Source organism: Sinocyclocheilus rhinocerous, unplaced genomic scaffold (genome assembly GCF_001515625.1).
Source record: "Sinocyclocheilus rhinocerous isolate Xijiao unplaced genomic scaffold, SAMN03320098_v1.1 scaffold30, whole genome shotgun sequence".
Taxonomy (NCBI): domain Eukaryota; kingdom Metazoa; phylum Chordata; class Actinopteri; order Cypriniformes; family Cyprinidae; genus Sinocyclocheilus; species Sinocyclocheilus rhinocerous.
In genome coordinates, this window is record NW_015657838.1 from 1,236,074 (window position 1) to 1,262,213 (window position 26,140).

The following is a 26,140-nucleotide window of genomic DNA, read 5'->3' on the forward strand; positions in this document are numbered from 1 at the left end:
CACTCAGTTTGAATTCTCAAAATTCAAAGTCAGTGAATGGGAAAATGTGAGAACAAGCAGACAAAAGGGCCATTTAAGAAGAATAATCTGTGACACGATTAAAAAATGAGAAAATTAGGCTTGTAAAGTCACTCAGACAAGGCCTACAAGAATATTCAGATTTAACAGAATAACCTTTATGTTGCCAGTTAAGGAATCTATGGATCCAGATGTTGAAGTCAGTCTGTAATTTTTTTTAGAGAAGTCATATTTTGATGAGAGATCCCCCCCCCAGTAATAATAAGTACTGATGAAATGTGCACTGTAATAATGTATATTAAGAAATCAAATAGGTAAATTTTGATTCAAGTTGACTTTAAAGCCTGCTCACACCAAGACAATATGACCAATCACAGATAAAAAAATAATAATTTCATACTGACACTATTCATACAAAGAACAAAACTTTTAACTAATCTGCGAGAAAATTCGGAATACAAAAGCAAAATTCATTCAGACTTGTATTTTGCTTTGTAAAGGTACAGTGGCATCTACCAACACTGTGAAATTTTGCATTTTAATAAGAAATAGGAATCCACACAAAGCAGCGAGAAAGATCCATACACCGATATAGCTCGTGTTGGAGTTGGTCTTGCAAATTTTTTACCACGCTGACCAAGAGAAAAATGCTGTTTGAAAGGGATGTCTATGTAAGCTGTGCTATATGCATATCTACACTATTGACAATAGACCTTTTCCCCCCCAAAATTGGTGACATTTTGCTAAATGTAACCACACCTTAAAATTTTACAAGCAAACTTAAGTTATTTCAATAGTAAATATGAATCTGTATGGTTGGGAGTTTTGTGAAAAATCTCAGATTTTGCTTATGTTAAAGTTGGTCACACAAATTTGCCATGCTGACCAACAGAAAGCTGCTTGGTTTCAAAGTGACTTTCATGTGAACAGAGCTTCATACACTGCAACACCACTGACAATGAACAACAGCCCCGAGAAATTTCACTAATGTGACCACACCTTGATTTAACATACACTGCAAAACATAGTTTTGAATCTTGTGCTGCAAATCGGCAGTGCTCAGTTTGAAAAGCACTCACATTTTTGAGACCATGTTAAAAGTGTTTCTCAGGTCTCAACTGTCTCTTCGCTCTTCTTTTTGTCCAAAGTTCTACAGGTGTTTCCGCATCTTGTTCTGCTGTCAGAGGCGCTTGATGCAGAATGGTCACTCCTCCACGCCCTCCAAGACCACAGTTATCCAGCTCAACCGAAGAGTCCACAGTAACAATGTTGCCTGCACCGCTCAGATCTCCACCGGCATCCACAACCACGAGTGCAGCACTCCGGCCACAGAGAGGACCAAACCGCCAGAGGTCACCACCTAACCTGAGCCATCCCAGCAGCCATGATGTCAAGCCTGCCTTGTTGTACTCAATGTAGCTGTTCAGTCGCATTCAACTTTTTTTTTTTCCTGGGCTTCTTTCTTTTACAGCTTTAATGATTAATTGTTAATCAAAAAACAACAACGCATTTCATTGCTGAGTAGCGTCAGGTCTTTTGCTGTGCATGAAGAACCTTGGGTGCTCTCACTTTGCAGTTTGGGAAAAAAAAAAAAGCTTGAAAAATACCAGAGGCCACAGAACAAGGTAGAGTGGCAAAGAAAAAACTAAATGTACACGGCAAGATATCTGAAGCATGAGAGCACTTTACATGCTTCAGATGAGGTTATAACAGTGTAAGCATATAGTTCCATGTGACCAGGCTGCCTCAAACACAGAGATCAATTAAGTTTTCTGCCAAACACATCCATAAAATAGAAATTATGTTGTTTTATTAGAAACATGTCCATTTTATAACAACTGTCCTAACAGAAAGTGATTAAATGTTTTTAAGATTGTATATTTACAAAGTATATCTACCAAATTGCATTACCTTTAAGATGTACACAAGCATATACTATTTCTGGCTGCTAAAAATGCAGCTTTTCCATCACGTGAATAAATTACATTTTAAAATATATTAAAATAGAAAACAGTTATTGAGTTTGTACTAATATTTCACAACATTACTGTTTTACTGTACTTTTGTTCAAATAACTACAGTCTTGGTGAGCATAAAGGATTTCTTTCAAAAACATGGGGAAAATAAACAAAAAAACAACAAAAAACACAATTTTTGATTTGGTTGAACGTATGGTTGAAAGACCAAATTGCATACTACTGAAACAATTTATAACATGTCGTGAATTATATTTATTAATTATATTTAAGCTTAACAAGAGGCTTTTTTTCCTTGGCTAAAACAATACTTAACAGCAACCATTATTTGTTACCAATACCAAAGAAAGAGCACTCTTATCTGTTCCATCATACCTCAAATTGTTCCATTCCTATTAGTTATGTTTCATATGGTGAGTTATATTGCTATCTGAGCCCATATCACTGATGAATAGAAAATTATTTTACCATAAAGTAGAGGCACACTGATCCAGATCACTTCACATCTGTGACAATGATAGTGTTTCAGCGACTACGCAACAAGTAAAGAACTGAATTTCCACAGGGGGAACCTTCATCACAAAAGACCAAACACCTTATGCATAAAACAGAGATGAACATTTCACTTGGGATCCAAAACAGATTTCCAAAAACAAAAATAATAAACAAATAAAAAAGGACTGACTTTGGCTTTTGAAATGCGCTGAATGCATGCCTGGGGTTGAATAGTGTCTCTAAGGACTGCTTAAGGACACTGCTTAAACCTCATCAACATCGCTCCCATCTCCATGATACTGAAAGGACTGTGTATAAAGTGCCAAACACTAAGGAGGCAATGTGAGCATTTCTGCATTTAAGTATCTGTTTATTTGTAATAGTCAAAAAGATATTACCCAGAAATTATCTGTACTTCTTATGACATTACAAACTGGATATTTGTCTGTCGATTTGTTGTGCCATTTGTTGTTGAAGTATAAATGTAGATCAGTATCTGAATATAGCACCACAGATTGATCTCAGAAGTCAATGAGTAATGAGAACCACAAGTATAAAATAGTTTGTGATTTTAATAAATGGGGGAGGCATAAACAGCCTTAAATGTTTGTGAAACAAACAAAAGATCAGAGTCACATTTTCAATATTAAACCTTTTAAAAAAAGTAATTCCAACTAGTTCCATACAAAGAACCTAAGCAGCATTATGTGACCTGCCATAATATAAATTTTCACACCGATACAGTATTCAATTATATCATTGTTAGTGCTGTTTGGATGATGTTTTCAAGTCATTTCAAGTTTGAATGTGATGCCTTGTTTTCTTGTCACAACTTCCCTTAGGGGGAAGTTGTAGTGTTTTCTTGCCACTACTTCCCTTAGGGGGAAGTTGTGGCCTAATGGTTAGAGAGTCGGACTCGTAACCCAAAGGTTGCGAGAATTTGTGTTCTTACTAGCACCTTTATTTATTCACTTAAACCAATTTGCGGATGTGGAACGCATACGAAAGCGAGAGGCTGATTTAATGCATGAACAGCATACTAGGCCAATCATAGTGCACTGTCTCTTCCTCCAATGAATGAAAAAATAATTTAAAATGAGAAAAATGCAAAAAGGATTTTCAAAAGTGTCACTGCCACGTCACACTTCCGTAGACATCACCATAGAAACAGGTTTTACATCTGTGAGGAGGGTCTGGATGTGTCTGCAATATGACTGGATATCTACTGTTCAACAAGATCTGTAGCTATGGGCAATTACTTGCTGAGTCTGAAGCAATGTCATGCTGCATTTTATCAGCCAAACTCAAGTCTTATGAGAAAAGTGAATGAATGTAGCTGCGAGAATGTAGCTAGAGAAAGAAGACTAAACAAATGGCTTTGTCTTTGTTTAAAGCCAGGCATAAAATGGAAATCCACCTATTTGTCTATTTTTCTAAATAGATAACTTCTATATATCTTATTATCTTATCAATTAATCCATGTGTGTATAAATAAATGAATGCAACTTTTCATAAAAATGACTTCTGGTGACATGTGCTGGACTTCTCCAATAATTTAGTCCGCTTAAATTCAACACCTTTTTTCTTTTTACAATCGACTGCAAGCTTGCCTTCAGATTTGTTTCCATTCAATTAACAACTCAACCACTAAACCAAGTTCCGCCTTAAATTTGTATCTTTCTCGATAATCCGTTACACTTGGAGGTTTATCACAACATGAAAGAAAAGATCTGTTGCGACTTCCATTTTAGCGTGACTTCAATACACCATAATGAATTCTGTGAGACCGTACATATGACCAAAGTGATTTTGTTGGTTCTGAATGTGGGTCAGATTCTGATTGGCTCTAGTTCAACACAAGCTCCACTGCTGAATGAAAACATGGTGTGTCCATCTGCTACTCTATCTCTCTGTGGTTTCAGCCAACACAAACTGAGCAGACACCCCTCAACCTCCTGACAGAGTACAAGACGTGCCTTCAAACCCATCATGACAACTCAATCTGCTAAAGGTCACTTTCCATCATCAGGGTGTTTTCACACCAGAGTTTATGGCACAGAATAGAGTTAATTTAATGTCAGAGGTCAGTTTGTCAAGGTTTGGCTTTCTCCACTGATGGCCATTCTGAATTAGCTGTGTCCGAAACAATTATTTTGTCACATTCCTGACAGCCACAAGTGCAATTTTGTGAGCTTTATATTGGAGTTACAAAACCAAAAGAACAAAAACATGAGTAGAAAATTGAAGTGAACAATGCTTTCCATTTGTGGTGTCTTGAGTTGAGGCACTGCTAGCATTAATAGTGGTGCTCACTTCATGACAAACATGACACAATTGAGAGGCAAATAAAACATTTGTGCTGTCTTCAAGAACATATTCCTGAAAGTAAAGCCAATTTCTTGGGAGACAGTAACAAGTGGGTAATTTCTTTATCACCAAAAATAATTGCAATCTGTTTGAGCTGCCCGACTGGGATTGATCAATTGACAGTTTCACCTCAATTACTAATAAGAGCTTGGGTTGGGACTGTGAAAGTGGTTTGAGTCATTGTTGCAATTTTACTTGTTATTGTTTGTGCCAGAGAAATTGCACCTTTGAGTTTTGAACCGGTAGCACAGAATGTGTGTGAGAGAGTGTGTCTCTTACCTATGAACCCTGAGGAGGGCGGATTGGGCTGGATGTTCTCCAGATTGTTACCCTGAATCACATCCCATAACTGCCAGATGTATTTTGGGTGCAGGATGTAGAAAGGCTGAGCAGGGAAGTGCATCCTGTACTCCATATATGGAGTAAACAGGTCGTAGTCTGGATTTGAGTACCACTACAAAAACAAACACACAACAACTACATGAGCAAAATGACTCTCAAAGAACTACCAAATCTGGTTTCATTACAACCAGGGGCAACTGTGGAAGGTTGAACGTGGAAGGCTGTCCTTCAAAACTGTCAGTGTTGGTTCACTGAGATGAAGAATTGTTCACACAAAAGCTTTATAGTCCACTAGAATCCTTTCGTACACGTTGCTGTAGTAACCTCAATAATGTTACTTTATATGTATATACACAAGTTCAGTTCAATTTGATGGTGAACGTTTGTGGACTGCGGTCATCAAGTCATTCCACAGATTTTCAATGGGGCTTAAGTCTGGGCTCTGACTAGACCATGCAAGGACATTCACCTTTTTGTCCTTCAACCACTGTGTGGTCAGTTTTGCTGTGTGCTTTGGGTCATTGTCATGTTGGAAGGTAAACCTTCTTCCCATTGACAACTTTCTGGCAGAGGGCAGCAGATTTTTCTCAAGAATTTGACGGTATTTTGCCCCATCCATTATTCCTTCTATCATGACAAGTGCTCCAGTCCCTGCTGCAGAGAAACACCCCATAACAGGATATTACCACCTCCATGATTTACTGTAGAAATGCTGTTATTTGGATGGTGAGCTGTATTGGATTTCCGACCGACATATTGTTTGGTGTTGAGGCCAAATAATTTAATTTTTGTCTCATCTGCCTCAGAATCTTCAAGGTGCATTTTGGCAAACTCGGTCGTGACTGTAAAATGACAGTTGGTCTGTGTTGTGTTTGTGATAATCGATTACCATGTTAATAATAATACATGAATTTCAGTATGTGATAATTAAATAGAAAACTAAGAAATTGTAAATGTATATTTGTTAGTTTAATAGTTCAATTGTAAATGGTTATATAAAAAGTGTTCAAAGAGAAAATGGAAAAAAAAAAATGGCTGATTGAAAGAACTTTAAAGTGTATTTTGTGTCACTGATAAGCAGAGCTGGGTAGACTACTTACAAATTGTAATCAGTTACTGATTTCAAATTACATGACAAAAATTTTAGTTAGTAACGTAATCCATTACATTACATTACACATTTTAAGTAATATAATCAGATTACTTTGATTACTTTTGACCTAACTTGTTTATCACATTAATTTGAATATGATAATCTTGTACCACATTGATGTAAAAATACAAAGAAGAAGAAAATATATTCCATTCTTTGTTATTAACATCATGAAGTGAAATAAACATTGTCAAGGTTTCCCAAACTGGGCTTCATAAAGGAACTGCAGGGGGTTTGTGTGTTTAAAGGGGTCATATGATGCTTTTTTAAAGATCATTATTTTGTGTATTTGGTGTAACAGAATATGTTGACATGCTTTAATGTTCAAAAAACACATTATTTTTCAAATACTGTACATTATTGTCAGTAGTTGATGCAATGTTTTAAACCTGAACTGATTTTTGTAAATCCAGTGGTCAAATGCTGTGACTAATGACTGGTCTTGGTGTGAATTTCCACAAAACTGGGAGACTTTCTGAATGCATATAAGTGGTAGGCTATTTTAGAAAGGACATTTTAAAAGATGAAGAGGAATTATGGAGAATCAAATTATGAATAATTTATTGCTATTGTGTGAATAATATGTAATCATGTAATCAATAAAAAGTAGTTTGATTAAGAGTAACTCGTTTTATAATGTAATTTATTCTAATTACAAGTACTTAATTTTTGGAATCTGATTACATAATCCAGATTAAATGTAATCCGTTACAACCCAGCTCTGCTGACAAGTACACAGAAGCTATGATTAGATGTGTTAATGTATAAGAGTGACATTTAAGAAACAAGAAACAAGTATTTGAAGACTTTGTCTTAAAAAAAAAAACTATTTTTAGTTACATGAAACATGATTTGTGATTACATGTGACTGAACTAAATAGGCTAACTGTGAAAATATTGAAAGAGATTGCATTATTATGCTGTTGCGATGATGTTAATGTTAATAAAGAGATGTTACCAAGTTCAGCCTAAGGAAAGCCACAGAAGTTTGTGTGCGCTTTTGTTTCTCCTGATAATTCATGTACTTTTGATCTGTTTACGAGTTCCACGCCGGGGACCCGCAACATTTGTATACAAAAATTCAGCAGGTTCATTGTGTTCACTGTATGCACATTGTTCTCAAAATGCTCCACAGCATCATTCATGTGCTTTGAGACATGCTATTGTATTCTTGAACTGACAAGGAAAATAAAAGAGCGCACCTGTGATGGTGGGTTGAAAACTGAAAAAAAAGACATTTAAATTGACTGTACAGAATTAACCACTGGCCTTGCATCTGTACAGAAATGTACCTATCGACCCTCCTTGTCAACTTATTGACCTTCTTGTCAAGAGAAACAAAGGACAGGTTGAAAGCATTTATAGTAATCTGCTCTCCACACCCCTGCCATCGTGGTTTACGATTCACAGCGGTGTCTGAGCAGAAGCATAAAGACCAGACAAATCAGCGTTACCTTCCCGCATGGTGCCAGCACACACTCACAGCAATGCACTCATCTGAATTGCAAAGGTACAATGTCACCTGCTCTCTGTATGTGCAAGAATTTCTTGAGTTGTGATTGCACAGAGGGTTTTAAGACATCAGAACACTTTAAATGTTAAATTGTTGTTGATAACTAATGAACAAATTTTTTTTATAGATAAAAACATTGTTTTAGGTGTGTTTAATGTGGTTTGGGTAGTTAGTACTCACTTTGTGCAGGTTGAGGGTGTATGGAGCAGGATCCCACGCCACTAGCGTTATATTCTTATACAGCGAGCTTGTGTTGAACTGGTGCTTGGGATTCGCCAGGATCTGCACATAAAACAGATAACAGGCTATACTTGGCAGACAAACAAAAGGAAAAGCAAAAGGTAAAGACACAAAACTGAGTGCAACCAACTCCTTGGTTAGCCAGAAACATACAATAGCATCATGGACTTTAACTTAAAGCGATAGTTCACCCAAAAATGACAATTCTGTCATTAATTACTCACCCACACGTCATTCAAACTCATAAGACCTTCGTTCATCTTAGAAACACAAATTCTCGTGGCTTCATAACGTTATGGTTGAACCACTGATGTCACATGGATTATTTTGATGTCCTTACCACCTTTCTGGGCCTTGAACGTGGTAGTTGCATTGCTGTCTATGCAGGATCAGAAAGCTCTCAGATGTCATCAAAAATATCTTAATTTGTGATCCAAAGACGAACAAAGGTCTTGCAGGTTTGGAACAACATGAGGTTGAATAATTAATGACATAATTTTCATTTTTTAGGTGAACTATTCCTCTAACCAGGCACAATGTGTGTATGCTTTCCATGAAGATAATCAGTTCACACTGAAAGTGAACATGCTGCATACAGTAGCAGTTCCTGACCATACATTTAGGTGGAGCAGATTCTGGATCATATTGTAGGCTATAGGAATTACTTTTGGCAGACATCTAGTGTCCTTGCATAATTCAGCCTGAGGGTGGCACACTAATGTTGATTGGCAGGTTCTACATTCATACACAGAGCGTCATCTTAGAATAAACACCATAATGTAGTATTTATTTTGATTGAATGTTGATTAGAACGTTACAAGCTTATAAAAAAAAAGCCACATCGATTCTCAGAACAATTAGCTAAGTAAACATGAGTGAATGGGGAACAGGTAAGAACAAAACGCACAAAAAAAAAAATACAGGCCAAATTAATTATATTAACATCAATACAGGCTATCGTTTCTTTTTTTGGTTTGTTTAATCTACTACTACTACTACGCTGTTTTTTTGCAATTGCTTCTCTTTCTGGAATGTAGCCTAGATATTTTGCATATTCCTCTTTATTTACAGGCTATACACAAGAGCATGTTTAAACTAAAGGATTTATACTTTCACTAATTTGATGGCATTTCATTTATGTAAGAATTTGGCCCGCTAACTGACACTTTCAAGTGAGCTCTAAAGCAAAAAATCGACACTATTACACTCGGGATGATCTGTGCCACTCGCCATGTTCACAATCCTGCGAATTTGCTGTACTGACACAGACTGATTTACACTTCTTTAGATTTATATAGCACTGACCAGAACTATTCACAATGTAAAATCAAGCGGGCCGTGTCATATCTGCCCATATTGCTCCCAATTAGTGCTCGCTGCATTTCCATTTTTCACTGTAGATATACATTAGAAACACCTGTAGCACTGTTGAGCTCAGGAGAGCAGCAGCGGCTAGGCCTGTCGCAATAATCAATATATCGGCTTATCGCGCAATATATGTACATGACCTCAATAATTTTTGGTGACGCAATATATCGCCCATTATATTTACTTAAAAATTATTGTCACCATGTTTTTTACATTCCACTTGCGCCTGTGTCTTTTGCAGCTTCTCTTATGATTATATATTCAGTGGCATAAAATGGTCTTTAAAATGACAATAATATCGCAATTACTTCTGGGGCAATATATCGCACAACAAAAAGTTGTTATCGTGACAGGCCTAAGCAGCGCACTCTGCCCCTCTCATAGCCAACTGATCTGAAGTCACATACTAAATTTCAATATATTCGTCTCACTTTACAACTTAAAATAGTCTAGAAACTCTGAAAAAGTTTAATATTTGCTTAACATTAGGGCTTGAATGCATCATAGTTGATCCGCGACCCATATGGACCAGACCCCACGGTTCGGCACGCATGTAAATCCGTGGATTAATTGCAAAATGTAACCATAGAGTGAAAGCAATTTTAAACCATTGCAACGCAAGAAGAGGTGAAAGAACTCGATTTGGCACTCGCGCGCTGTTTTCTATGCGCACAGCCACACACACATGAAGCGTGCACATGCAGAGAGGTGCATTTCAGACAGCGTGTGAACACAGAACTGAATGTCTTAAAGGAACAGCAGGCTATAAATACCTGATGCTATCATTAATGCTAATCAAACAACAAAACACAGCTTTGACAAAGATTAATCTATATTTAATTTATACAGTAAACACTATGCAGTGTTATTTTACACCTAATTACTATATTTCTGTACCTGAATACTACCAACCTTATTTTATTTGTAAATTTGTAATCTACGCATGTAATTTGTCTATTTGTTCTTATTTTTTACTGGCTGTTCACTTATCTTTAATCGTGTTTGAACTTTCTTAGTTAGGCTAGTAGTTTTTGCTGTGGTATCGATGAAGTACTTAGCTTTAAGTAATAAATGGAAAACAAAGTTAAACTGAAATTCTTGCCGATCCGAAAAATGATCCGATCCGTGATTCAAAAACTGTAATATGATTGTTTTGTGATCCGATGAACCACTACTAAACATTTACAAGTTAACAATTTAGAAGCGATTCAGTTTATATAGCATTTGAACATTTGATGTTTAATATAAAAGTTACACTACCGTTTCATGTCTGGTCAGGGTTTCTCTCTTTGCTACTGGTAACCATGTAATCCAGTACAACCTGTTACATGTAAATCTCACCAGTGGATCTTTGAAGCTGTTAGCATGCGACATTTTGAGTTGGGTTTTGTCTACCCAAGCATGTGAAGTCTGGATCTGGCAGACAGCTTGAAAGTCACCACTCGATTGGTTTCAACGGGCACAAAGGCAGTTCCAGCAATGCACTGTGGAGCTCAGCAGACATGTGGCAATGCTGATGGTCATCCACTGCATCCTGTTCTTCACCCAGTCGCCATGACTTCTGTCTTGCCATTGGACTCAAGTGAGGCACAGGAAGAGAGAGTGAAGCCGACGCTGATGCGCAAATCTCCCTCACTTTAATCCAATTCATGCACAAGTCATCTTCATCACCTTTGCTCGTCTATATCATCTCTATTCTATTTTATCCACCTACTCAATCAAAAGCCCTGTGGAAATAGGCGAGCATTGAAGCAGCAGGTGTGGATTCACTGGGAGATATAGTCACAAACCTGGACACAGGCAGCTCAGGCCATAGGGTCTTCTTCCATTGGAATGAAGTGGCAGTGGCTTTCGGCAGCCCCCTCAGTGACTGAGCGGTCCTCTTCAGGATCGCACTGCTCACTTCCATAGTCTGAAAAGGGGACTAGAAAAGGTGTCCTAAAAATTGCCCACCTCATTCAAAGCCTGGCCAGCCTGCCACAGCTGGTGGGCATCCCTTACTAGCGGTAGCAGCTAGAAGAAAAAAAGAACAAGAAATTTAAGGTGTCTTCATTTGGCACACTGAATGTGCACACTCTAATGGACAATGCTCAAGTGGATAGACCAGAAAGAAGAACAGCCCTAGTGGGCAGAGAGCTGGCTCAATACAACATAGATATTGCCACTCTTAGCGACACTTGCCTTGCTGAGGAAGGGCAACTGAAAGAGATTAAAGCAGGCTATACATTTTTCTGGTGTGGCAGAGCTAAAAGCGATCAACGTGAGGCTGGAGACTGCTTCGCCATCAGGAACATCTTAGGTCAAGAAATTGTTCAGTCTCTCCAGGTGGTAAATGACCGGCTCATGGTACTGAAACTCCCACTGCCCAGAAAGAAACAAGTCACTGTGTTCAGTGCTTATGCCCCTACCCTGACCAACCCAGATGACATTAAGGAGAAGTTCTATGATGACCTCCACAGTCTGGTTTCATCAACCTTGCAATGAGAAAAGCACATCATCCTTGGTGACTTCAATGCCCGAGTAGGCACAAATTTTACACCTGGGAAGGAGTCATAGGCCGACATGGCATAGGAAAGTGTAACTACAAAGGTCTCCTCTCTAACTACAGTTCTGCACTGAACATGAGCTGCTCATCACCAACACAACCTTCTGCCTCCCAACTCGCAAAAAGACATCATGGATGCATCCACGCTCTAAGCACTGGCATCTTATCGACTTTGTTATCATCAGGAAGAGGGAAAGGTAGGATGTACGGGTGACAAAATCCATGTGTGGAGCTGACTGTTGGACTGACTCCAGACTCATCATTAGCAAGATGAATCTGAGAACCCTCCCAAAGAAATGCCCACAAGGGAAGACTGCATCAAAGCATATGAACATCTCAAATCTGAAGAAGTCTGAATCAAGCAACAGCTGATAGAAGAACTGGAGAACCTTGCTGTCAATATCCAGATTACTGACAATGTCGAGGACAGCTGGGCCACATTTCATGTCTATGCCTCTGCTTATGCATTACTTGGTCCTAGCCAGCAGAATCCAGCTATTAGAAGAAAAGCATAGACTGCACAGGATGTTTCTCACAAGCAAGTCTCCAACAAACAAGGCAAACTTTAACAATGTTCGAAACACACTCCAACGCAAACTTCGGGAAATGCAAGATGAGTGGCTGAGCCTGAAAGCTTGCAAAATCCAGGCCTACGCCAACATGAATAACATGAGATGCTTCTACGACTCCAAGTAAGTGTACAGACCCCAACCTGTTAGCTCATCCACAGTTCTCACTGCTGATGGAACACAGCAGCTCACTGAGAAGTACCAGATGCTTGAGCTGTGGGCAGATCATTTTGATGCAGTCCTCAACAATTCATCCCACATATGTAAAAAAGCAAATCAACAGGATACCACAGATTGCCGTCAAAGACGACGTAGAAACCCCTCCTACACTGTCAGAAATTGACAAAGCCATCAACCAGCTGTTAAATGGCAAAGCTTCTGGAGCTGATGCAATACCATCCAAGATCTACAAAGCATCTGGACCACGCCTGTGAAATAAGCTCTCAGAACTATTCCAAACAATGTGGGCACAAGGTACTCTCCCCTCAAGACTTTAAAGATGCCATCATAGTGCACCTTTACAAACGCAAAGGAAACAGACAGATGTGTGGCAACCACAGAGGAATTTCACTCCTCTGCATTGCTAGAAAAATCTTTGCAAGACTCCTCCTGAACAGTCTCACTGTGCACTTAGAGCAGGGTTTACTCCTCGAGAGCCAGTGTGGCTTCAGGAAAGAACAAGGAACAGTAGACATGATATTTGCTGCTCGACAATGTCAAAAGAATTGCTAGGAACAAAATGTTGATCTTTACACCACATTTGTGGACTTAACCAAGGCAAATTACACCTTAAGTCATAAGGGGATTTAGAAGATCATGAGCAAGTTTGGTAACCCTGAAAGATTCATTTGTATAGTACGCCAATTCCACGACGGCATGCAGGCTTGTGTACTTGATGGAGAGCAATCCGCTCCCTTCCCAGTAACAAAAGGAGTGAAGCAAGGCTGCGTGCTTACCCTGATACTATTCAGCATGATGTTTTCTGCAATGCTGACAGATGCCTTTCAGGACACCGATCTTGGCATTGACATCAAGTACAGGACGGAGGGCAAGCTGTTCAACCTGCACCGCCTTCAGGCCAAGACCAAGGTCCATGTAGCAAGATTACTTCCTGTCCATGTGACTTCCTGTTTGCTGATGACTACGCCCTGAATGGGGGAAGTGCTTGTGACATGCAGGACAGCTTGGAACTGTTCTCCACCACATGCAACACCTTGAATAATAGCAATAAAGAAGACTGTGGTGATGTACTGTACCAGCATGCCCCAGGAATACCGTACCAGGAGCTCACTGTGACAGTAAACAACCAGACGCTGTCAGCAGTGGACAAGTTTACCTACTTAGGGAGCACCCTATCATGTAACGTGCATATCGATGATTAAACAGATGTTAGAGTAGCCAAGGCCAGCGCTGCCTTTGGCAGACTCTGCTCATCATTGTGGGAATGAAAAGGGATCAGCTTGACCACCAAAAGTTGAAGGTCTACAGTGCAGTAGTCCTGCCTGCCTCTCCTGTATGGAGAGCTGAAAACAGGTGTATGCTCTCAAGGTGGACAGAAAAAGAGACACTTTAAAAGCCTTAATGAAAGACTTTGGCATCGACCCCTCTTCCTGGGAAGACCTTGCTGTGACAAATGGGGCCACGCTCTCAGAGCAGCTGTGCACTGGAACATCAGAGAGAAAAAAAAGAGCTTCAAGCAAAGCCAGGGCAAGCAACATTCAAATGACAGAGAGCACTCCAGATCACTTTGATCTGCCCATTCTTCCAGAGACACTTCCGGGCTCGGATTGACCTCATCAGCCATCTGCGAACCCATGTTTCCCTCCTCTAGATGCCATTTGATGAAGTAGGTAATCTTATTAATTGAAGGATGAACGATATACACTACCATTCAAATGCTTGGGGTCAGTTTTTCTTCCACAAAAGAAATTAACACCCTTATTCAGCAAGGATGCATTACATAGCTCAAAAGTGACAGTAAATACATGTGACAATTTTTCTTTTTTTAAATTACAGAAACAAATGTATAATGGTTTCCACAAAAGATTAAGCAACATAAGAGTTTTAAAATAATATAGAAGACGTTGACGTTAAACACTTTATTTTACAATCACATCATAAAACCAGTTGTTGATAATTCTTAATAATTTATTATTAATTGGTGGAGGAGAATAAGGAGAAGGAGGAGAAGAAGAAATGTTTCTTGAGCAGTAAATCATATTAGAATGATGTCTGAATAATCAAGTGACTGATAAATGGAGTAATGACTGCTTTATTAAAACATTTTAATATATACATTAAAAAAAATTATTATTATAAATTGTAATAATATTTCACAATATTGCCTTTTTTCCAATATTTTTACTACAATTTTTATCAAATGACTGCTTTATTAAAACATTTTAATATATACATTAAAAAAATTATTATTATAAATTGTAATAATATTTCACAATATTGCCTTTTTTCCAATATTTTTACTACAATTTTTATCAAATAAATGCAACCTTGATGACAGACCTATTTCAATAAAAAAAATTTTTTAAATCTTACTGACCCCAACACTTTAAACAGCAGTGTACATTTTTAATATGCAGATCTGTGAATATTTGAGAACTAGTGGTGAAGGGGAAGAGTGTCAAAAACGAATGCCCTAAATTCAGTCTGTTACCCACAACAGCTTTTGTACAACCTCAGAAGACTTGGACCTGGGATGAATCATTTGGACCACATTCGCTGTGCCTTCATAAAGCTTTTTTGTTCTAGTCCGAGCTTAATAGTCAGAGCCTAAAAGCTCATGGTCACCATCAGGGGTGACATTGGGGGGGATGGGGGAAAATCGCTGATGTCATCCTCGCTGCAATTTGGAGCAGTTAGCCATGCCCATGCACCCTCAAACGAAAGCATATTGAATATCTGGCAAACTATCCAGTGTGTATTTGTGTTTGCGCTCTGGAGAACGTCAAAAGTTACTATGTACAACGTGTTTTTGCAGCGCTGAGCAATGTAGCCATCTGTTGATTTCTTGAATGCAATGGCCAATCAGAGATGTTTAAGTTGGTCAGAATTTACTCACCGCTGAAAACACCAGAGTTTTTGTTAAGTACAGTTTTGCATGCTCGTGAATCATCGCATAACAAACAAAGTGCAGATGCAGTGCAATTAAGAGATTCATTGTGCAATTTAGAGAACTTCATTGATTATAACAGAACCTTTTGAGATCACAATGAACTAAGATGAGTGACACTTTTTAGTGATTATAAAGACACAGTCATAACCATAGCAATGGACTTGACAGAAATATATATGTGAGAGCACCCTCAGTGATTTTATTCTGGAACTGAGCCTGGCCAGACCTCCACAGACAGTGCGCGTTCTGAATGAGATCTAGTTCACGGACCAAAAACCTGTGTAAACTTTTGAGTTTGGACCATATCAACCAGTAATTTCATTTCCAGTAACAGACAGTAGAAAATAAAGGAATGAATGGTATGCAATTTATGACTGAATACAGTCCCACAACTGATCGTTTTTTTTTATTTCCTTCACGTGTCTTGCCTTTGGTGGCAATGGCAACGATTCAAAATTGACATTTCAAGTGACTAGATTTTAAAGCTGGAAAAAAGACATTGTAAAAATCAATGAACATCAGAAAAGCAGTGTTCACATTTCTGGTTAAAAACGAAAGGACATCAATAGACACTTAAAATGGGAAGCATCACCATTCAAATCAGCAGCAAGAGTCAAAGCTTGTTCACAGTTTATTAACCATTGGCGACCTCCGAGTTATTCTTGACTGTGCTGTATTGACTGCCTCGATGCGGTGCAGTAAGATAGGGCATCGTTTTGATACTTAAAACCTGTAAAGACATTTTTGAGAGACATCTTCGTGCAAATGGCATGCAGTTGAGTAAAATGGCAAAACATTATTTTCAGATTGTACTTTTCAGACACTACTCTGCAATAATCCACTAAGCATCAGTTCTGTTCTCACTGATCTGTCCATTCATGAAATAAATGAATGAATGCCTTATTGTCATTATGCAAGCGTACAATGAAATTAGAATAGCTTCCCTTCAACATAATTTACATATCACATAGTACACATACAACAAAATATTAGTGACAAAGGACACAGCACATCCCACAACTTTAACACAGAGCGGTCTCTGTTCTGCATTGTGTGTGTTTGAGTTCGTTTACCCATTGAGCGTGTGTCCACTAGGACATGATGACTCCGATCTAGCTGAAAACACACAGCCGAGCCAGAGGGTGTTCAAATGAGATATGCTTCAATTATGTGGCTGATTCATAGAAAGTCACTGTACTACCAATATGAACTGAAAACATCAAACGTCGCTCACCTGAGAGTTGATGATGCGTATGGTGGTTTTATTCCCAACGTCTCTTTCATAACCCTTGGTAGGAGCTGTATTAAAACGCAGCACTGCATCATGGGAATCTAGAATTACAAAAATGGGAGCTTTAATCACATGGTGCCTTAGACGGAGTCATGATTAAAAGAACAATGAGTGAACAACAAAAGCATTTCACTCCTGCATAACTTCAGATAAGACAAAACAATATGTCCTAAGAGAAAGAGAAAGCAAGGCCTCAATCCATTAACAGAACAGACTATAAAAGGGGAAAAAAAACAACAACAAAAAAAGAGCCAGAACACACATCGAAAACACATGTACATTGGAGTGCATTGGTGGAAATGTGAGGGCGCAATGGTCAGTAATAAATAAGATTGAACAGCGCTAGTAAACATGTTCCTCACACTGCTCAACCCTGTAATCTGTTGTTAGGAACTGTGCAAACAGCTTTTATATAACAGAAAATAAAGTTAGATGCCATTTATTACTGGGTTCACCTCAGGAGGCTTTTTATTGATTGAATATCTTCCATTTAATCTGCCATGAGATTGAGTGGTCATGTTAAGTTCACTCAAAAACTGCCCTCCACCGTGGCTCTTAAATGTCATTCACATGTCCACCTATTCAAACTTGGTTATAACACATCAGTTATGAGACAGGTGAGAATCAATGGTGTTTGGAACAAAAGGACAATTTTCATTATTGGGTGAATGATCTCTGTCTGATGTCCACTAAATCATTTTTCACTCCATTACTGTGTTAGAGCAGACCATAAAAAAAAAGCTTCCGATCAGGAATCATGTACCACAACATATGTAGATATGACAATGATGGAAAGTGCTTAGGCAAGAATGAATCAGGCATGTGATTGTGATCTAAATGCCAAAACAGAATTACATTTTAATAATAAAAGAGACCCTATTTTAATGTGTCCTTGTTAACTACTCATTAATATTAATTGACAATATTCACTTATTATAGGGTTAAGATAATGATTTCTTTTAGGGTTAGCTGTTTGTAATCATGCATAATTTGCTGTTATTACTATAGCAAATGCATGTACATTTAAGAAGGACACTGTCAAATAAAATACCACAAATAATAATAAAAGAGAATTAAAAATTTTTTTTTTCATTAATAAAATAAGCTTAAATTAATAAACCTTATTTAAACAATAACAATTTTATAGAAATAATCATACAATCAAATTTATAAAATATTTATAAATCCATTTTATTTTAATTAATTTAAATGTAGAAAAAATTTAAGTATTTTTTTTAATTAAAATTAATAATTTTATACACACAGGGATGTAACTATTACAAACTAAAAAGGGACAAAAAACAAACTTGAGAATCATGCTGAGGTCTAAAACAACAATGCTCTCTAGTGGACGAACGGTTTACGGCAAGATAATATTCATACAAAACGCATTCATACATATAAATTTAATAGAGAGACAGAGAGAGAGCGAGAGAGAGAGAGAGAGAGAGAGAGAGAGAGAGAGAGAGAGAGAGAGAGAGAGAGAGAGAGAGAGAGAGAGAGAGAGAGAGAGAGAGAGAGAGAGAGAGAGAGAGAGAGAGAGAGAGAGAGAGAGAGAGAGAGAGAGAGAGAGAATAAAGTCAATGATGAATAGTCCTTTCCCCTGGATGTGACGTGACAGACTTCTGAAGGAAGCCCCTCACCTCTTCATCCATCTCTCCGTTCAGCTTACATGGCCTTCATCAACTAGCAATATTTTCATATTTTCAATATTTTTAGCTTGACATCGAGCATGTCCCCACTATTTTGACAGGGACATCGATCTCCTGAGAATATAAGTCACATCAGGCGAGGAAAAATAGTCCACGCATGTGTGTGAAAGAGAAATTATTAAAAATTATATAGACACAGGATGGGAAAAGAAGATCCAAATGTTAAAGAACATTTGGAAAAATGACAAACAATTATGTTGTGTTTTATATATGTGCTTTGTGGAGAGATCATCCATCTCTCCGTTCAGCTGACATGGCCTTCATCAACTAGCAATATTTTTAGCTTGACATCGAGCATGTCCCCACTATTTTGACAGGGACATCGATCTCCTGAGAATGTAAGTCACATCAGGCGAGGAAAAATAGTCCACGCATGTGTGTGAAAGAGAAATTATTAAAAATTATATAGACACAGGATGGGAAAAGAAGATCCAAATGTTAAAGAACATTTGGAAAAATGACAAACAATTATGTTGTGTTTTATATATGTGCTTTGTGGAGAGACACTGCAATACCACTAGATGGCAGATGAAGACCAACAACTAAGGTACTGTCAAAGTCTCATTGAACCAGACCTTTGACAGCTCAAGGTTTAGTCCACATTGCAGCTTATTCTGGTAAAATAACACCTATTTAGACTATCTGACAGATATACAACCACAAGTATTTTTATGCACCTTTTGGGGGCGGATGAACAATAGGAATAAACAAAAGACATCAAGAGACAGCACACAAAGCATTGCTGAGGTACTGCTACTGCTCTTACAGAAACATTGTTTTGAGCAAAACATCAGTTCTGAAATCCATGCTGACAAACGGGGAAATGCCATATAGCAGGGAAAAAAGCATATTGAAGCATCATTATAACTTTGTCTACTTTGTGGCAGTCTCACTAAAGTCAGAACAAGGTTATAATAATGCCGGTTTCATTTAAACTGGAAAATGTATTGCATAAAAAAAAAAACTGAAAAACAATAAATATACTCCGAATAATGGTCAACAACTGTCACTGGGAATTAAAAATCTAATTGCGATTTTTAAAAAAATTTCTAGGTTTTGCAGGTTTGTTGCACCTATTTGTAGGGCGCAATTTAATACACATATTAAGTTTAATACACAATGTAATATAACTGATAATAATTTCCATATTTCACAGTAAAAGACCATTACAATTTATTTTATACTGCAAATGTAAACACTGATGCTGTATTAATGGCTGTCTACACTTTCAAATGTTAAACGATCAAGCTTTTATATGGTTACAGAATACCACAGGGAGCCCTTTAAAGCTTCTTTTGACAACAGTTGGTTTATAAGCGCTCCTCATTACAAGTTTGTGAAGATGGTTGGTGCAAGATGCATTTTTTTAATGAGCTCTATATGTGGACCAAAATCAGAGCCCATGAAGAGATGTGTTTTGTGAGGAGAAGCATTTACTGTGAACCAAATCGCTCTGAGACACTGAAAACACTGGATTCATGAGCTGCTCACGTGCAAAACGCAGTGTCATGTTTCACTCTAAAACATGCTGTGTAGGCCTGTCACGATAACAACTTTTTGTTGTGCGATATATTGCCCCAGAAGTAATTGCGATAAGCGATATTATTGTCATTTTAAAGACCATTTTATGCCACTGAATATATAATCATAATGTAACAGCATAATAATGCAAGAAGGCGATAAGTCGATATATTGATTATTGCGACAGGCCTAATGCTGTGCATATATTTACTTAAATCACAGCCTTTGCGATTAGATAAATCGCACTAAGTTGCAATTTCTATTTTATTTCGATTTGTCAGGAAGTCTCAAGTGCCTCAAATAAAATTGATGCCACCATCCTGACAAGCTTTGGCAAACCCAGTGACATGTTTTTTCTCAGAAGTGTGCGATGAATTAACCCACAAAATTTACGCTGCATGCTGATTTAAAAAAAAAAACCTGCGTTCTCTTACTTCCAGAAATTGCGTAAAGAAAGTAAATCAGATTAGAGTTTGCAGGAAAGAGAAAATACTTTCCATTTTGGTGAGCAATATGCATCAGACATTCAGCAAATGGACTGTGGGCATCTGTAGGCGTTTCCGTCTGAGACTAGGATGGTAGACACATTTAGAGCCAAAAAAAAAAAAAAGAAACCGCTGAGAGATTGCACAGCATTGCATATGACTGCATTGGTAATGTGAATCAAAGCTGGAATCTCTCTGGAAATAACCAACGTGATAAACAACAGTGTTAATAACTGAGTGGCTTTCCCAAACAAAACATGAGGAAACGGATTTTAAAAAAAATGGCAGAGATTTTTTTTTTTTTTTAATGCATAGATATAAGAGTTTAGATGAGCCGAGCCAGAGACAGGCTTCTCATGGAGAGCACTGACAGATCTGCTCTTGGCTGTGCCGTGGATTTGCTGGCTCGTCCTTGAGTATATTTGGAGGGCACACTAGGTTGGCACGGCTGATGGGAAATGTTTAGACAAGACAAGCTGAATTTAATAGACAGGTTAAAGGGGCTGTGGAGAAATAGAACCTGATCAAAACTGGCCTCAGTCTAAATTAAAATTTAAGGAAAATCAATGCGAGCCATACTTATATATTGTGTGTGAAGTAATACTGCTACTATACAACAACTGTAACAAGCAGTTCGATCAATATAGCTGCATGCATCTATTACAGGGTGCAGTACATCAGTGGCAAGAACACTTTAATGATTTGTTTGGTCTTGGCACACCTGATAGTGATTTTACAACAGAGTGCACTAGTGGATTTGAAAGACTGAGCCCTAATTTGGTCAGGTGACTTTAAGACCCTGCCCCAGCAACATTCAGCCACTAAACAGCCAACATAATGTAGAGTCATGAACAACAAAGGTACAACTTCTGGATTCCCCCAACAAACCTGCAACCTTGAAGACTGTTTCTTATAAATACGGCAAGACATTAATTGATGGACTGGAGTTGTGTAGATTACTGTGATGTTTTTATCAGCTGTTTGGACTCTCATTCTGACGGCACCCATTCACTGCAGAGGATCCATCGGTGAGCAAGTAATGTAACGCTAAATTTCTCCAAATCTGTTCCCATTTAGAAACAAACTCATCTACATCTTGGACGGCCTGAGGGCAAGTCAATTCTCAGCAAATTTTCATTTTTGGGTGAACTATTGCTTTAATTGTTGTCCATTTCAGTAAAATGACATCTAATTTTGATAAACTAAATTCACCCCAAAGAGTACCCCAAATTCCACAACTTTTTAAATTCATTTTAGTTAAAATGTCATATTCGATCTTTCAGTGAAATGACAGACTTCTCTCTGGTAACACCAGATTTCTTCAATAATTTAGTCTGCTTATACCAGCCCCATTCTTACAACCTACTACAAGATCTGCCTCCATCCAATAAACAACTGATGGAGAAAACAAAGTCCCCATCCTACATTTTTTCTCCTTTTCCGATAATCCATTACACTCAAATATGTCACAATACACAGACAGACAGACAGACAGACAGACAGAGTGAGAGAAATCTGCCTCTACTCGACACAATACATTCAATGAACTATCAATCATAGACTCCAGCCAGAAGAAGAAAAATCTGGCAGAATAAAAACAATAGGAGCTACAGTTATGTCTCACCTTAATAACAGCAATAAAATAATATACACAAATGTTACTAGCTCTATCATAATAATAGCAATAAAATATAAATATTGGAAGAAAGGAAATTGCCCTACAGGGAAATTTAGTGATATTTAGTGCAATTATGAAGCGAGAGAGAAAGAGGAAGCCCTTTAGCATAAGTACAAATGTAATTAGAATGGTGATAGAAAATACAGTTAGAAAGCATCTAGTTTGCAAATGACTGTGAAACTACTTGTCTCATCATCACCAAATGCCTTCATGAGACGGCAAAGTCACCATTATCCTGAGAAACAACAAAAGCTGTGCAGTCACCATGGAAACCCTTCCTCTGTGCCCACTACTGCTCTGCCACCATAGATGCCAAAGCTGGAAGAATCTGGGCTCTTTGTGTGCTCTGTGATGCTTGTGATTATGTAACCGTAAAGGGCATCAGTATCCCACTGACTCTTTCAGAGAAACTGGCATCACCACAGAAATGAAAAAATAAAATAAAATAAAAATAACCCAAGTGAAGAGATTGATAGAGAGAGCGGTTCCTAAACCCAACCAAAACAAAGCCTCTCTTCACAGGCAAATTTCACATCTTTCAGGATACTCTTCTGAAAAGACTAAATGAGGACAGCTATTCAGGGTTTTGAAGAACCAGAGAACTAGACATTGGGAATCTGAAGCATCAATAAATACAGAAAGAAAGAAAACATGTCATAAGGAAATATTAAGCCATTGACAATTTCTCCTTTTTTAAAAGTAGTAATTATGACTCTGAAATCTGACTGAAACAGCCTACAGTCAGGCTAATGAACTACATTACTAGAGAGAAGAATTTATCATTTTTGTCCACCATTTTATAAAACAAATAGGTAGGGATAAACCACTATTAAAATCTCTACAATACTGATAAGCTGCTAATTATTTCCATTATTATTTTATGGAAGATATCAGATTTACAAAATAAATAAATAAAATAAATACATTTTTAATGCTTCTATTGAATTTACAACATCACAACATCATAAAGTACAGAATACGCATTCAATATGCAAAATATTTAAAATGCATGTCAATTATGAGATTTGGCAGGTTTATTAAAATAGTATTTTTAAGGATTAATTGTAAATGAAAATGTAAACATGCACATTATCCAATAATAATATTTTTTTATTTAAAATAGATTTTTTTATTATTATTATTATTATTATTATTATTACAGTTTGGACAGTTATGCTGTACCATTCTGGTTACAATATTAGTTTTCTTAAATTTAATTTAATAGTGCCTTTAAAGCAAGCTTTTCAAATGCGTTTTACAGTAGACAACACAAAAACATCAAAACAAGAGTAAACATGCATAATAAAGTAAAAACTATCCTAATAAAAATGTCTTAAGATAATAATTATATTGCACATGCATACCAATTAGCCACTCAGATATTTTCTGAGAATTATTTTCAGATAATAGCTACAGTAATAAAATGATTAAGGGTATTTTAGAGGGGATTCCCAAATTAAAATCTTTAATTTTTCAACTTTAACTCACCAATCTCCTTGCCATGTCCCGAGTGAAGCATGGCTCCGGCAGAGGTGACCACAGCGCAGGTCTGGAAGCCTGGCCCGTAGAGCTGGCTTAAGGGTAAGGCAGGTACAATCTTCTGCCAGCCTAAATTGGAGAAAGGCATCTCGGCCCCATCCAAAGTTCGAACATTCTCCCCCTTCTTCAGCTCACACAACACCTGCTGTCCACTCTGTTGTGTCTTCCGGTGCCCCCTGTAGGCCACACCGTGTTTATTATTATTCAGGTAGTCTTTCATAGCTCTCTGCAGGCGAGGACTGAGCATGCCCACTGACAAACTCCCTTTCCACAGACCGTGCACTACAGATTTTGACCTGGGAACGTAGTACTCATCCGGGTCAGAGTCGTCATGCCTAGCCACCCGTTTAGTTGTCCTCCTCCTGCCGTCGTCTGCCTCCTCCTCATCTTCCTCTTCCCCTCCCACCACCTCTTCCTCCTCCTCTTCTTCATCCTGTTGAGGTGAATCCTGGTTATACTCTTGTCTCTCACGGTTGCGACTCATGGCGGCCGATCTGGAGCCCACGTCCTGAGTGCCGAATGCAGACCAGGCCGCCAGGCTCTGAGGGTCGGGATAGGGGTAGGCCTCCTGGCTGAGCGGAATAGGCTGGGGGTCGGCACTGGGGTTTTCCTCCTGGCTTTGCTCCTGTTGGGTGTTGCTGGAGGCGGAGGGGGTAGCGGAGGTGGCAAGCCCCAAATGGGTGGCCATTATGGTGCGGGGGTTGCCCTGCAGCGAGGTCAAGCGGCGCGTGTCTGTGTAGGAGAGAGCGGCCGCTGAGTGTGGGTCGTCCACTCGTGACTCCATGAAGTAGGAGAGGAGTGCCAGGAACAGCAGCACCCAGGCCAGCATGAGGCCGAGGGCAAAGCGCCGCCACTGTTTCAGACTGGACTTCATTTTTCAGAAGTCCTCTCGGCCGCACGCCACTGCACTCCAGACCTAACTGGGGAAGGGTCAGCAGGAGACCTACAACAGGACAGGACTGGTTAACCTCATAACCTAAAAAAAAAAACAAACAAAAAAAACTTGTTCTTGGAATATGGCATGTTCCACGATTTCAGCTACAGATCACTAGCTTTGAAAAAAATAAATCAAAGTTGACCACTACAATATTCTTAACACAAATCTACATTTTCAGTTGATTTCCTACAACAGAATTAAGACATTAGATCACCACTCATTAACCCTAAAATGACCCGTCTTAAAGGGGTCATGAACTGCCTTTTTTATTATTTTGTACTGTTTGAATAGGCGTGGCGGATTGTAGACTCAGAAGTAAATGCCCACTGCTATGATTGGCTAACAGTTGTGTATGTTTGAAAGCTTACATCCTTCATAGATGGATGCTGCTGTAATTAAGGTTAAAAACGCATAAATACTCCGTACATATCAAACGATCTGTAATAACAGACAAAGCAATAGTGATCACGTAATAAAAACAGTTACTCACACTTGTGTGGTGCGACATTACTGTCAGATCCAATATAGTCGGCACAGCATCGTCTTTTAGTTTCAATCTTTCTGAAAATCCTGTGATGAATTGTGCCTTGTTTGTAAACAAATCTGCGGTAAAATGAAGTGATCAAAGGACCAAGTTCTTACTGATGCGGTCTGGCTAAAAAAAGGCTATTTTTGCTAATAACTTTTCAACGGTTTGTCAGAAAATCATGATCTTGGTGTCCTTTTGTCATGCTGAATCCATGGATACCGATTTTGCCATGACTGGATAAACCACCTGTCCGCTATTTTGAATTTTGACAAATTGCGATATATTTTAAACAATGACACATCGGCACAGAAATTGGTAGGCTTCATCGTCAGCATGTCCCGAAGGTACCCGAGAAGTCTGAACACAGCTCCACCTAGTGTTCCAGAGATATGAGTTTTTTGCAAAAATGCTTATAACTTTTGAAAACATTGGCAAAAATCAGTTTTCCTTTCCAAAACATTATCAAAAATCTACATTCCTTGTAGGGCTGCACGATTAATCGAAATTAAATCGCAAAGGCGATAAATCGCGATAAGGCAGAAGCTGCAATTGTCATGCGTATCTTTCAGTGAAGCACGGTTCTGTGATCAGCAGTAAATCTCCATCCGCAGGCCAGAGGGCGCTCTCGCGCTGAAACTCCAAATACGCCTTGCAGAAGAAACCCAGGAAATCCCTATAGCGGTTGCTGAATAAACAGAAGATTTAACTGCTTTCATTAATTCAACGTGACTA

General features: G+C 38.3%; 2 protein-coding genes across 3 annotated transcripts in view; one reads left to right on the top strand and one right to left on the bottom strand.

The window, feature by feature from the left end:
• Positions 1-1,506, top strand: part of LOC107721599 (opsin-3-like) — a 51,006-nt gene extending 49,500 nt beyond the window's left edge. Inside the window, exon 5 of the mRNA XM_016529698.1 lies at positions 1,167-1,506. Within this exon, the coding sequence (XP_016385184.1) occupies positions 1,167-1,382 (216 nt within the window). The 3' untranslated portion in view covers positions 1,383-1,506. The remainder of the gene's footprint in view (positions 1-1,166) is intronic.
• Positions 1-26,140, bottom strand: part of LOC107721598 (beta-galactoside alpha-2,6-sialyltransferase 2) — a 72,094-nt gene that overhangs the window by 3,224 nt on the left and 42,730 nt on the right. Inside the window, exons 3-6 of one of the 2 annotated variants that reach the window (XM_016529695.1) lie at positions 23,892-24,885; positions 16,951-17,048; positions 8,045-8,146; positions 5,136-5,310 (exon numbers count right to left, since the gene is read on the bottom strand). In XM_016529695.1, coding sequence (XP_016385181.1) covers positions 5,136-5,310; positions 8,045-8,146; positions 16,951-17,048; positions 23,892-24,816 — 1,300 coding nt within the window. In that variant the 5' untranslated portion in view covers positions 24,817-24,885. Of the gene's footprint in view, positions 1-5,135; positions 5,311-8,044; positions 8,147-16,950; positions 17,049-23,891; positions 24,919-26,140 lie in introns of both variants that reach the window. The other variant, XM_016529696.1, reaches the window with a different exon arrangement.